Source organism: Ursus americanus, chromosome 26, assembly GCF_024610735.1.
Source record: "Ursus americanus isolate L20-20 chromosome 26, mUrsAme1.1.p, whole genome shotgun sequence".
In the NCBI taxonomy this organism is placed as follows: domain Eukaryota; kingdom Metazoa; phylum Chordata; class Mammalia; order Carnivora; family Ursidae; genus Ursus; species Ursus americanus.
The window spans coordinates 31,513,310-31,527,264 of record NC_142152.1 but is presented as its reverse complement, the minus strand read 5'-3'; the positions used below and the strand labels follow the sequence as shown (position 1 = coordinate 31,527,264).

General features: G+C 40.6%; 1 protein-coding gene across 4 annotated transcripts in view; it reads left to right on the top strand.

Annotated features, from left to right (window-relative positions):
• Positions 1 to 457: 457 nt before the first annotated feature.
• EML5 (EMAP like 5) overlaps positions 458 to 13,955 on the top strand; it is a 168,074-nt gene continuing 154,576 nt past the window's right edge. For all 4 annotated transcript variants that reach the window (XR_015721849.1, XR_015721850.1, XM_087856166.1 and 1 more), the window contains exon 1: positions 458 to 717. Coding sequence is in view for 2 of the 4 variants with exons in the window: in XM_087856166.1 (XP_087712292.1) it covers positions 521 to 717 (197 nt within the window). In the remaining 2 variants the exon portion in view is untranslated. The remainder of the gene's footprint in view (positions 718 to 13,955) is intronic.

Genomic DNA, 13,955 nt, shown 5'->3' with positions numbered 1-13,955 from the left:
GGTGTCGGCGGCGACGGCGGCTGGGGGCGGGGCCGCGCGAGGCCGCGCCGCCGCTTTTCTCGGCTCGGGGGCGCGCGGCGCGGGCCCGCCGGGCTGGGGGACGAAGCAGCGGCCGGGCGCGAACGCCGCAGGTGACCCGGGCCAGGAGCTGGCTGCGCGGGCGGCGGTGGCTGAGGAGTAGAGGCGGGGGGCGGGACCTCGCTCGGCTCGGCTCACAGCCTGGGCGCTGCGGGCCGCGGAGACGAGCCGAGGCGGGCGCCGGGCGCGCGGCACCCCACTTGACGGCCGGCGGCGCCCGCGGCCCTCAGCATGTTCCGCGAGGCGAGGGTTCTCCTCCCGCCCGTGGGCTGAAGCGGCGGCAGCGGCGGCCAGAAGAAGAGACATGCACCTGTGCGGCGCGGCTTAGAGGACGCGGCAGGCGGGAAGTCCCGGCCGCCAGCGGGAGGGCTTTCTTCGCCGGGCCGCGGCCGCCTGCCGCCGCCGCGGGCCCGAGCCGGAGCGGCGGGGTGGGCGCCCCGACATGGCGGCCCGGAGCGCCCCGAACTGCCACCTGCGGCTCGAGTGGGTGTACGGCTACCGGGGCCACCAGTGCCGCAACAACCTCTACTACACGGCGGCCAAGGAGATCGTGTACTTCGTGGCGGGCGTCGGCGTGGTGTACAGCCCGCGGGAGCACCGGCAGAAGTTCTACCGGGGCCACAGCGACGACATCATCAGGTACGGGGGGCGGGGGCGGCCGTCAGCCCTTTGAACCGCTCGCCGAGTTGGCACTTGCGCGTCCTTCTGGGTGTCTGCCGTGACCCGCTCTTGCAGGGAGCATCGCCCCAGGCAGAAACCCGCCAGTGTCTTGTCCCGGATCCACCCTGGTGACACCCGACAAACGCCTTTTCCCGTCTCCGCGTTCTAGAGTCTTTCCCTCGGGTCGATGCGGTGACACTGGGTGTTCGGTTTTATGGCTTTGTGCCCTTCTCCCTCCTTCAAATTTACGAAAACTGCAAAAAGATTATTTTGGTAGCAGTTTATTCCTTTAAATCCCGCCAGAGATTTCTTATTACACGAGTTCTTAAAGCGCCAGGGGGAAATCCTTTACCTGATAGGAAACTGATAAAAGCACCGCAAGCTGTAGGCTCTAAAATATAGGTCCTGGGAAGCGCGGTGGCATCCTGCAGGGCATTCACCTCGTGGCCATAATAATGAGTTCAGGTTTCACTGCCTACTGTTATCAGCAGATAAAAAAGAAACCCCGGCAGCCTGCAGGTGATTCATTGGAAATTAAAAATTTGCACACCTAAGGGCACTTTGGTGGCGTTTAATCTGAAGAAGCAGCTGAAAATGATTCCACTGATTTCCAATTTTCTTGTTTTCTCTAAAGTACCCCTGAATAAGTTCAGTTTTGTGCTTTTTATTTAAATCACTTTTTTCCAGTTAATTATTCTTTGTGCGTTATCTTAAAATTGGTGTCAGTGCTTGTTTACATTTTAGTGAGCGGTATATTTGAAATGTAATTTCCAATCAGTGTCTCAGCTTAACTTTTTTGGCAAATAAAGAGCTGCAGAAATGATTCTAGGCCATTGATTATGCTTCAAGCACGTTTTTGTCCTTGACAGAAGGAGAATATATGTTTAAAATTTTAAAAACATTTTGAGAATATGTGTGCTGCTTCTGGGTTTTTAACAGAGATTCCGTGATTTGACTTGGTTGCTCAGTTTTATTCCCTTATTTATGTTCCACAGGATTTAAATTGGGCATTTCAAGTCCAGTATCTTCGTTTGATATCTTGTAGGCAAGATGCTCTGGTACTTACATTCTGTAAATAACAAGAGTTCTAGTTTGCGGTGTTTCTGTACAACTGTGGTCTTTAAAGGCAGAAAGGAGACCTAAAGGTAGAGCAAGATGGAGTAAAGATAAGGAGAGTAAAAATTGAGATTATGGAATAGGGAATGAAGTGGTATTTTTGTTCGTTGGTTGTTGTTCACCCCAAGGGTAGAATTTACCCCAGTTCTTTGACCTTTTCCTCAGTCGTTTCCAATTTCTCTCTTCTTTTCCTTGTGTTATGTCTCCCACAGTACAGGAGAGAGTAGTTTTACTTAGTTGAAGCAGCCTGGACTGAAGCCCTCTTCCAGATACTGTCGGGTTGAATTCAGTAGGTGGGGTATGTGTGAAGGATTTTGAAGTCTTCTTACGGAGCACTTCTATTATTTTTACTCCTTGGCAGTTGAGAGCTGTGTAGTACAAGGCTTTCAGAAACTAGATATGATTTATTTGATGCGGTACATTACGTTTTGTTTATCCTCCCAGCAGCAGAGCTACATGTCACACTGCTTGAATTTTTGTAGTTGTGTTTTAGTAAACTGTAAGGAAGGTAATGCTTTTGTCTTTTTTTGGTATATAGAGTTGCACGGCCCGTACATATATCTCAAAATGACAAACTACTCTAATTTTTGCCATAATTGGATACATGCTTATGATTTTATGCAAACGATTCATCCTTAAAATAATTTATAACAAAAAACGGTTCCCCAAAAATTGTAATGGGGGTAGTGAAATCTGACTCATGTAGCATCTTGAAATTGGTGGCATGTATTGAATACAGTACTGAAGTTATAACTTAAAAATCAGTGAGAGAGCTCTGGAAATTTTAATTCAAATAGTTCAAATGACACAGATCATTCTTGTTTATGAAATCAAATTTTCAAACCTTTTGATTTTTTTCAATTGGTGTTTGAAATGTAAGTATAGAAATTACTCCAGTAACTTTTCAGTTATGTTACAACAAAAAATGTAATACTCATAAAGTGATAAATGCTGGAAAACAATATTGCTGTCATGTTAGCTTTAGTAATAAAAATTCAGTACTGTTTTTATCATGTTTTGTTGGTTGAAACATAGAACTTGTTGGTCAAATATGACTTAGTCTGGGGCTAAGATTATTCCAGAATGAGCAGATTGTTATCCTTAGGTTTTGAAAATGTAGGTGCTATATTGATTGTAAAGACTCATTTGCTTACCAGTTCTCCTGTCATCTTACTACATCTCTTTCGTATGACGAATAGTGGTGCCACCTGACTTGTCTTACCATTTTATGTGTGACTGGTAGTTGTCTTCTTTTTGCCATGTATCTGTATATACTTCTCTAGTAATTTATTCTTTAGTTATGTTTATTTCAGTACTACAGATTCATGTAGAAATTCATTTCACTGTCAGGAATAATACAGGGATTTTAGGGTCAATTTTTTTTTTTTCAGTGTCTCAAGTTATTGACAAAATTCTCCAGTTGTTAAGTGTTTATTACAGGTTTAAATTGTAAAATAAATTATAAAACTCTAGACTACTAGTTTTAGCACAAGGTGCACTTCTATAGCTTGGTCTGTATTTTGAAACTTTTCCCAATTGTCTTTCCAAAGGATGCAATAACTTAAAATTTTTTTTTTTTTTTTTAAGCAGGCTCCATGCCCAGTGTGGAGCCCAGCGTGGGGGCTTGAACTCAAAACCCTGAGATCGGGAGTCGGACATTTAACCAACTGAGCCACCCAGGCACCCCTAAAATTTATTTTTCTAGTTACTTCCCAACACTTTCAAGTTTGTTCTTGAAGTGGTGAATATTATTGGCCATTTTCAAACCATTTATCACCAGTGAGGACCTTTGATGGACTGTAGTTAGCTTGATGCATTTTGGTACTTGACTCTGGTTTTCTTATGCAAGTGATCCTCCATAGTGAACTGTAGGTGCCATTGTTTTTGTATGTTGTAGGTATAGAATTGAAGTGTTGTTGTTGTTGTTTTTTTAGACTTATTTTGTTTGAGAGAGAGCGTACACTTGGATGGGTGAATGAGGGAGGAGGGGCAGAGAGAGAGGGACAAGCAGACTCCTCGCTGAACAGGGAACCCAAGGCGGGGCCTCCATCCCAGCACCCTGAGATCAAGACCTGAGCTGAGATCAAGAGTCAGATGCTTATCCTAATTGGCTGAGCCACCCAGGCGCCCACCCCTCTTTATTTTCTAAACATGGTGAAAGTATCTCACAAGTTAGTGATGAGCCTAAATTACATAATGGGTCTGAGATACTTTGGGGAGCATACCATATTATATGATTGCAGGTTAGAATGATAATTATCCATTGCTTCTGGATAGGACTTCTTTTTCTTTAGACAAAATGAAAAGTATAGTAGCTCTTTTCTTCAATTATGGTAGGCGGTGTTCTTAAGAAAGAAAACCGATCAACTGAGCAGTAAGATCCTGGTGAGTAAGAAGGTGAATGAGGAGAAGCCTGGCCTCATGGCTTTCCCTCTCTAGCAGTGGCTGAGCAGTGAACTCTGATGGATTCGGTGGAAAATAGAAAAAGAAAACAAAAAACTGATCAAACTTCACCATAATCTAGTAAAAGTGGTTTTTAACAGCTCTATTTATGGTATAGGAATTGAATAATACAAGTCAAATTGTAGTTGGAAAAACAATTCAGAATGTCTGATGATTTTATGGTGGATCAGTAATTTTTTGTGTTTATATGGGTTCAAGGTGCAACTTTTTAAGGTCTGGAAGGAATTACTGCAGATCTACTTGTTGTCTACTTACGTTTTCAGATATATGGGCAATACTTCTCATACCTGGCTGATCATCAGAATCATTTAAAGAGCTTTTTGCCAATTTTCTAGACTTTTCCTCAGGGTGCTAAGTCAGAATCCTCTAGGGTTGGAGTCCAGAAATCTTTTTTTTTTTTTAAGTGCCCCAGATGATTCTGTTTGGGAAGCTCACTGCCAATCTGTGTGCCAAAACATGCATGCTTAGAATTCTTAACATAAGCAGTTTGAGACATGGATATAAACCCTCCCTTGAAACCTAATACCATAATTTTCTTATGCACTGTGTAGTATCTAGAAGCAGTACCTCCAAAAATGTTAGAAAATATACAGATTTTGTAAAATGTCCCTATATTTAAGTTACTAGAATTTGGTGAACTTAACTTTCATAGACTATATAATGATGTATCCTGTAAGGTTTCATCTTCTGTGTCTGGATATCAAAATATTTATGGTTATTTGTTTTATAAATACTACATAGTTAAGAGATAAAATTAAAAGATGTTTTCAGGGAAAGGTAGGAATTATCTGGAATAATAGTTCGAGTTGTCATAAATGTAAATTAAATGTATCTTTATTAAGGGAAAAGTCAAATTTTTAGATTTGCATTATAATAACTATTGTTTATAATGTCTTGTTGAATATGCAGGGAACTAACAAAATATATTTTGGATATAAATGAAGGAAAATGTAGAATAATAAATTCTTAGAACCATTAAGAACTTACTGTTCAAGGCCTTTTCACACCTCAAAGAAATACAGTCTTCCTCACTATCTGAAAGTAGCATATTCCCCTGAAACTTTAAAGCCAAAATGGTGTAAAGCAAAGAAGCAGTTACCATTAATTTATGTGGAAAAATTTTTGTGCATTTCTAGACCCAAAAAATAACTTCTCTTAGCTTTTCTTTCTTTCTTTCTTTCTTTCTTTCTTTCTTTCTTTCTTTCTTTCTTTCTTTCTTCCTTCCTTCCTTCCTTCCTCCCTCCCTCCCTCCCTCCCTCCCTCCCTCCCTTCCTTCCTTCCTTCCTTCCTTTAAAGATTTTATTTATTTGACAGAGAGAGAGAGACAGCCAGCGAGAGAGGGAACACAGGCAGGGGGAGTGGGAGAGGAAGAAGCAGGCTCCCAGCGGAGGAGCCTGACGTGGTGCTTGATCCCAGGACTCTGGGATCACGCCCTGAGCCGAAGGCAGACGCTTAATGACTGAGCCACCCAGGCACCCCATCTCTTAGCTTTTCTGATACCTTAGGACACATCTTGCTAAAATACGCACAAACTAAATTGAGATATAAAGCACAAATGCTCACAGACACAGTTCAAAGCTATGATGTCTTGATGCTGGGGCGCTGAATGTAGTTCCAAGCAAGGAGCTTTGGCGGGACCACTTTCCTTGCTTGGGGTATATGCTCTGTAACAGTTTGGAGTAAAACAAACGCTATTTTTGCTTTTTGCCTTTTTTGTAAAAGCTAAATTCCTTTTTGGATTCCTTTCAGTTAGTGAAAACAGATTCTAATGTAGGTCTTTTGTAAAAGGGTGGCGTAATGTGACCTTTCAAAAAAAACAAAACAGGAGATACCTGTATTTATTGAACATTAACTTTGTGTAAGGGTCCTGCCTGAAGATATTCTGAGTTTAAAGACACAATCAGTCAAGTAAAGAATTAATTAGGATACTATATGTACTAGGGATAGCACTGGTATGCCTGTAATCTGGTATGTACATGGGGACATAACAGTTCACAATGATGTTTCTTAATATAATACCTTAACTGGGTCTTTAAGGAAAACAGGAAGAAATGTTATCAAAAGAAATGAGTGAAGGTATAGCATCCTGGGAAGGTATAGCATCATATGCAGTGGTCTCATGTTAAGAGAGAATATTTGGAAGAGTTATTTGTACTCACTATCTTCAGCTCTTTTTTTTTTTTTTAAGGATTTATCCATTTTAGAGAGAGTGCAAGTGGAAGGGATGGAGGGAGAGAGAGAATCTCAAGCTGACTCTGAGCTGAACGCAGAGCCCAATGTGGGGCTCAATCCGACGATCCCAATATCATGACCCGAGCTGAAACCAAGAGTCAGATGCTCAACTGACTGGGCCACCCAGGTGCCCCTTCAGTTCTTTTTCTCCCATTCAGTCCTTTCTGTTTCTGTCCCTTCAGTCTTTCTGTTTCACCATAACAGCTCTTGTCAAAATCACCAGTGATCTCCACATTGCCACATCCATTGATCAACTCTCTGTTCTCATCCTTTTTGATTTATCATCATCATTTGCCACAGTTGGTCACTCTTACCTTAAGACTTTCTTCAGTGGCATTTGGGACACATCTTAGCATAGAAATGGGTGTTTTTTTTATTCTTTTAGCAAATATTTATTGAGTACCTATTATTTGCCAGGGGCTATTCTTAGCATTAGGGATACAGCAGTGAACCAAACAGATGAAATTCTCTACCCTCATGGAATTTATATCTACTGGGGGAAGATACTGAAAAAACAAGAAATATATTATCTGGTGTATATATATATATTTATTTATATACAACATAAAAATACTATACATATATATATACACTATACGTACTGTGTATATGTGTAATGTACACATATGTATATGTTATATACACATACATAGTACATATAGTATGTAGTATATATATTATATAGCATTTATATATATACAGTAGGGCTTTGAACAATGCAGGTGTTGGGGTACTGACTCCCCCATGCAGTTGAAAATCTGCATATAACTTGACTTACTCAAAAATTAACTAATAGCCTACTATTGACCAGAAGCCATATCAATACCATAAGCAGTTGATTAATACATATTTTGTATGTTGTATGTATTCTTTTTTTATAATATGTTATCTTAGTCACCGTACAGTATATCCTTAGTGTTGTATGTATTCTATACTGTATTCTTACAATAAAGTAAGCTAAGAGAAAAGGTTTTTAAGAAAATCCTAAGGAAGGGATGCCTTGGTGGCTCTGTTGGTTAAGTGTCTGCCTTTGGCTCAGGTCATGATCACAGGGTCTTGGGATCAGGCCCGCATCTATCTATCTATCTATCTATCTATCTATCTATCTATCTCTGTATATCAGATAAATAAAATCTTTAAAAAATATTTTTAAAAATCCTAAGGAAGAGAAAATACATTTATAGTCCTGTAGTATATTGATTGAAAAAAATCTGCATATAAGTGGAACCGTGTTCAAGGGCCAACTGTATATATTGTGTCTAAGAACTTAAAAAAAAAAAAAGGAAAGTGAGGTAGAGACTAGAGACTATTGGGAAGAGTTTAGATAGGGTAATCAAGAAAACCTCACTGTAAAGTGTAACACTTGAGTAGAGACTTGGAGATAAGGGAATGTGCTGCTGTGTGGGTATTTTAAAGAAAGGACATTTCAAACAGAGGAACTATCATGTGCAAAAGCCCTGAAGTGAAATGCCTTATGTGTGTGAGGCAAAGTAATAAAGTTAATGTGTCCGGAGTGCAGTGAATTTGGGTGTTATTAGTAAGAAATGAGGTCTGCTGAAGTGATGGGGCAGATTGCATAGGACTTCCTGGGCTGACAGGATTTTATTTTAGCCTTCCCATTTGAGACTGGAAGTTATTGGAACACTTTAATCAAGTTAGTGACATAATTTGACTTAATGGTTTAACAAGGTCACTGTGCTCTGAGGTTGAGAACAGACGGAGGGAGAGGGGCAGGATGCAAAAGGAGAGACCGTTCAGGAGACGGTTGCAGTAATCTAGTCATGTGATAGGGGTGGCTTGGGCCAGAGTGGTAGCAGTGCAAGTGGTGAGAAAGGGTCAGATATATTTCAAAGACAGAGGCAACATGATTTGCTGATGGATCAGATATAACGTGTGACAGGAAAAAAAAAAAGGTCAATGATAATTATGTTTTTGGCTGAAACAACTGAAAGAATGGAATTGCTAATTACTGAATTGGGAAAAACTGGGAAGGGCAAATTTTCTGTTTTGGGGAAAAAAGCAAGATCACGAGCTCTGTTTTAAAAGTGTTACATATGAGATACTAATAGTCACAGTTGAACATATGTGTCTGTAATTCAGGGGAGCAGTTATAGGCTGCTATAAATTTAGGTGTTATTAGTATATAGGTAATATTTAATAAAACCATGAACCTGGATGAGATCACCAAGGGAATAAGTATAGATGGAGAAAAGATCTAAAAAACATTGATTCCTGTGGCACTCCAACATTTGAATGTATAACTTGAAAAAGAACTGATAAAAAAATGTAACCAGAGAGGCAGGAGGAAAACCAAGAGAGTGTGGGGTCATGGAAGTCAAATGAAAAGAGTATTTCAGGAGAGGGAAGCGATCAGCTATATCCAGTAAGGCGAGGAATGCTGCACCGCAGTGGAGATGTTAGCTGTTCTACAATAATCACATTATAATCACAAGACTTTCCGGGAGACTGTATGTCCAGGTGATCGTTGGAACAGGGACGAGCGGGAAATCAAAATGAATCACTTCATTATTAGTATACAAAACTGGCCGCCTTCAGGGTTTTTCCAGAATCTTCTAGTTTTCGTGATAGATGGCACATGACTGGCAGCTCTAGCTCCTTGCTACTCAAGGGTGTGAGCCTCAGACTAGCTTTAGCATCACCTGCATTTAGAAATGCAGATCTCAAGGTGCCTGGGTGGCTCAGTTGGTTAAGCATCCAACTCTTGATTTCGGCTCAGGTCATGATCCGGGGGTCATGGGATTGAGCCCTGTGTTGGGCTCTGCGCTCAGCGGGGAGTCTACTTCTCTCCCTCTCTCTCCCTTTGGCCCCCCTCTTGTGCACACTTGTGTGCGTGTGTGCGCTCTCCCTCTCTCAAACAAATCTTAAAAAAAAAAAAAAATGCAGATCTCAAACTCCACCCCAGCAGTGGTTTTCAATGTGTGGTCCTTGAACCAGCAGCATAGTATCACGTGGAAACTTGTTAGAACTACAAATTTGTAGGCTTTCCTCCAGACCGAATCAGGTACTGTAGATATAGGTAAGACCCAGCAATCTATTTTAATCACCTTCAGGTTATACTCATGTAGTCTGAAGTTTGAAAACCACTGCTCTAGATTCCTGATTTGCAACCCTGACTATATATTAGAATCACTTGGACACTTAAAAACAGCGAACGTAATAAAAACACCAATGGCTGAATCTTATCCCTGGAAATTCTGATTTAATTTGTTTAGGGTAGGTCTTGAGTATAGTTTGTTGTTGTTTGCTTCTGTTTTAACATTTTAAGCTTCCTAGATGGTTCTAATGCAGCGGGGTTGAAAACCACCGCTGTAAATATAGTAGTAATCCATGTTTAGCTAGTGGGCTAGGAAGTCAACCTGAAAAAAATTCAGAGCCTGGTCAAATTAATTCACTTACTATTATGCATTATATAATGATGTGGATAATTTGCTAAGTATTGAAATCCCTTTAAAAACTTCAGACCTCTTGCCTAAGGTCCCCTCATGCTGTCTCCATGTTTGGAGATTCATTACTCAAAACAAAAAACAATCAGTATGTCCTCAGTGTGGTTTTCTGTTGATGGATCTGCTCAGTATCATCAGGTACTTAAAACACTGAAAGATAGATATCATGCATCATCAGTTCAGAAAAATGCTCACTCACTGGGGACCTGGAAAGTTCACCTAATGTGCAAAATTATATGCATCCTGGATGGTTTCAGGTGAGATGTAACTCAGTGCCCCAGGTGATGATTTCAACAGACTCAGGAAACAGTTGCAGTGGGTTTGCCCGAGTAATTTGGACCCTGGAAAGCCCAAGATTGTCCATTAATAAATTCCGTTTTGGAGCCAGAGTCTGCACTCAGAGATAGATCAAATTTGTTAATATTTGATAAGGAACATAAATACATCAAAAGGACAGATCATCTCCACCCTATGAAATTCTAAAGTGGATGTATTTGCATAGACAGTTCAAATAACACACTAGGTTCACGTCCAGTCAGAGAAGGTAGCTGAGATGATGTGTTTTGTAGGGCTTGAGACTACATGTTGCCACTACCCAAGCATAAAGCAGCCACAAACAGCAGGCAGACTGGCTTCAGTCCTAAAGGCCATTGTGTCTCAATATGGATCAGTATTCTGAGACAGCATAGCACTGGCAAGGGCTTACAGCTAAACAGCATAAACAAGCTGCTTAGGCTACAGTCATATCTATTCTATTTGTAAGTGGCACATGGCATCACCATATTGGCCAAAGACCCCCAAGAACTGGTACAAAGTCCTTAATAGAGCCTGGACTTCCTATCTAAAGTATTACCTTCTGTTGGCCAATTTAATTTCAAGGTGGATTGGATTGTTAAATGGTCATGTGAAATATAGCACCCATCTTATGACACTGGCATGCATATCTATCTGAAGTAGTAAGCATGGGGAAAAACACTAACTCCTTGGTGTTGGTCGATTGCTAGAATGAGGGAATAGGCATGGGACCAAATATGGACATTGCACCCTGGATCTAGCTTTATTTGGAGTCTATAGTCAGGCTCAATTCATAACACCACAAAATTCTTAATTTTTTTTCTTCTGGGATGGGCAGCTCATATTCTAGATTGACAAACGAGAAGTTGTGATTGTAGGAGTTGTTAATCTAGATTTCACTTTTTCTGGGCACCTGGGTGGCTCAGCTGTTAAGCATCTGCCTTCCCCTTGGGTCATGATCCCAGGGTCTTGGCACTGAGTCCCACAATGGGCTCCCTGCTCAGCGGGAAGCCTGCTTCTCCCTCTCCCCCTGCTTGTGTTCCCTCTCTCGATGTCTCTCTCTCTGTCAAATAAATAAATAAAATCTTAAAAATAAATAAATAAAAGTTACCTTGTTCTTCACAATTGGGGGGAGAATACCTGATTTTACATTAATTCAGAAGTTACAGAATATAGGGATAAAGCAAAGAGACAGGTTGGATGTGAAGTGAGAATTCTGGATTGTATCATTACCATGATATGGATGGTGTCAACCTCTTGATGGAGCCCAAGAAAGTGAGATGTCATTGTCATGGATGCTAGAAGCATGGGATGTGGCATAACAGGGAGCACCTAATTGAAATTAAAGACCCAGAAATAAATTGATGGCAAGAGAAGTGCACATAGCCCATTCCCCAAATCAGTTAGATGAACTGAGATGCACAGTTACCTTGTCATGGAAATCCTGCTGCTCTTTCTGTGAATCGTGTACCTAATTCACCTCCCAATGTAGGGGACATCCATTCTCTGCCCACAGTCCATTGGAATCACTTTTCATCACTGTGGGAGGACTGACTTTTTTTGGTCAGGAGGTACAGTACTAGACGCTACTGCCTCCGGTGTGGAAGCTCTCATTACGTATACATTTCAGTGTATGGAGCATAAATACAGTTGCCACAAGCAGTTAATCTAAAGAATTTGCAGTTTTTACTTGGTGTGATGTTGCTCATGGTATTATTTAAATTAGCCACAAGGTGATGATGTAACCAAGTCTAACCACCTCACGGTCTGTATTTTTATAGGTGGTTGATCAGGGAGGAGGGCATAATTCCCAACCAGGAATGGAAAGTGAAAGGCCATTCTAAGTCTTGCAACATAGGTGATAACTAACTACAGAGTCTACAGACTAGTCATCATTACTTGATTGCAGTGTGTCTTTTCTAATTATTAACCTGTGGACAATGTATTTAACACATAAAACACTACAGAAGGTGGCTGTACCATCACGGTAAGAAACGTTACCTGTCACCTGGATGTTAGATTCAGATGACATGCACTTGCAAGGGCAACTTTTACAACCATAAAGAGACTACACTGGAGTCTGAGGTTGACATAATAAGGAGTATGAGAGGCTTCATAGGCCTCCCCCTCAAAGGGTAGTTGTTACATTTTTTTAAATTAGTGATACATGCTATAGAATACAATTACAGAAAATTGAAAGCTGTAGAAAACTATTTACCCATGATCTTGCAATCTGGAGATAATCCTATTGTGTTTTAGAGATTTCCTTTTGAGCCTTTTTTTGTTTTTAAGAGCTGTTTTAGTTTTACACCAAGATTGAGAGGAAGGAACAGATTTCCCATATACCCCCTGCTCCACACATGCATAGCCTCCCCATTATCAGTATCACCCACCAGAATGGTACACTTTTTACCAAGGATGAACCTATGGTAACACATCATACTCAAAATCCATGGTTTACCTTAGGGGCACTCTTGGTGTTATACATTCTTTGGGTTTGGACAAATGTGCAGTGACATATGTTCATCACTATAATATACAGAGTAGTTTTGCTGACCTAAAAATCCTCTGTGCTCTGCCTGTATACTCCGTAGCTCCACCCCCCAACCAGTTGATGTTCCTACTGTCTCTATAGTTTTGCCTTTTCCAAAATGTCATATAGTCGGACTCGTACAGTATGTAACCTTTTCAAATGGACTTCTTTCACTTAGTAATATGCATTTAAGGTTCTTCCATGCGTTTTCTTGGCTGATAGCTCATTTCCTTTGAGCGCTAAATAATATTCCATTGCCTGGACATACCAAGTTCATTTATCCATTCACCTACTGAAGGGTATCTTGGTTGCTTCCAAGTTTTGCAGTAATGAATAAGGCTCCTGTGAACATCTATGTGCAAGTTTTTGGGTAGACAGAAATTTTTAACTCCTTTGGGTAAATATTAAGGAGCACAATTGCTGGATTGTATGGTAACAGTATATTTAGTTTTGTAAGAAACCACCAAACTGTCTTCCAAAGTGGCTGTACCATTTTGCATTCCCACCAGCAGTGTATGAAAGTCTCTTTTACTCATCCTCATCAGCATTTGGCATTGTCAATGTTCTGGGTTTTGGCCATTCTAATAGGCATGTAGTGGTATCTTGTTGTGATTTGCATTTCCCTGATGTCATATGATGTGAAGCATCTTTTCATATGCTTATTTGCCATCTGTATATCTTCTTTGATGAGCGGGTCTGTTAAGGTCTTTGGCCTAATTTGTAATTGGGTTCTTTTCGTTTTGTTGAGTTTTAAGAGGTCTTTGTATGTTTTGGATAACAGTTCTTTATCAGATGTGTCTTTTGCAAATGTTTTCTCCCAGGCTATGGCTTGTCTTCAGATGTTCTTGATGTTGTCTTTCACAGAGCAGAAGTTGTTTATTTTAATGAAGTCCGGTTTATCAATTATTTCTTTCATGTATTACGTATTTGGTATTGTATCTAAAAAGGCACCACCATACCTAGGTATTTTCCTGTGTTGTCTTTTAGGAATTTTATAGTTTTATGTTTTATCTTTAGGTCTATTATCCATTTTGAGTTAATTTTTGTGAAGGGTGGTAAAGTCTGTGTTTGGATTCACTTTTTGCATGTAGTTGTCTGGTTCTAGCAACTATTTG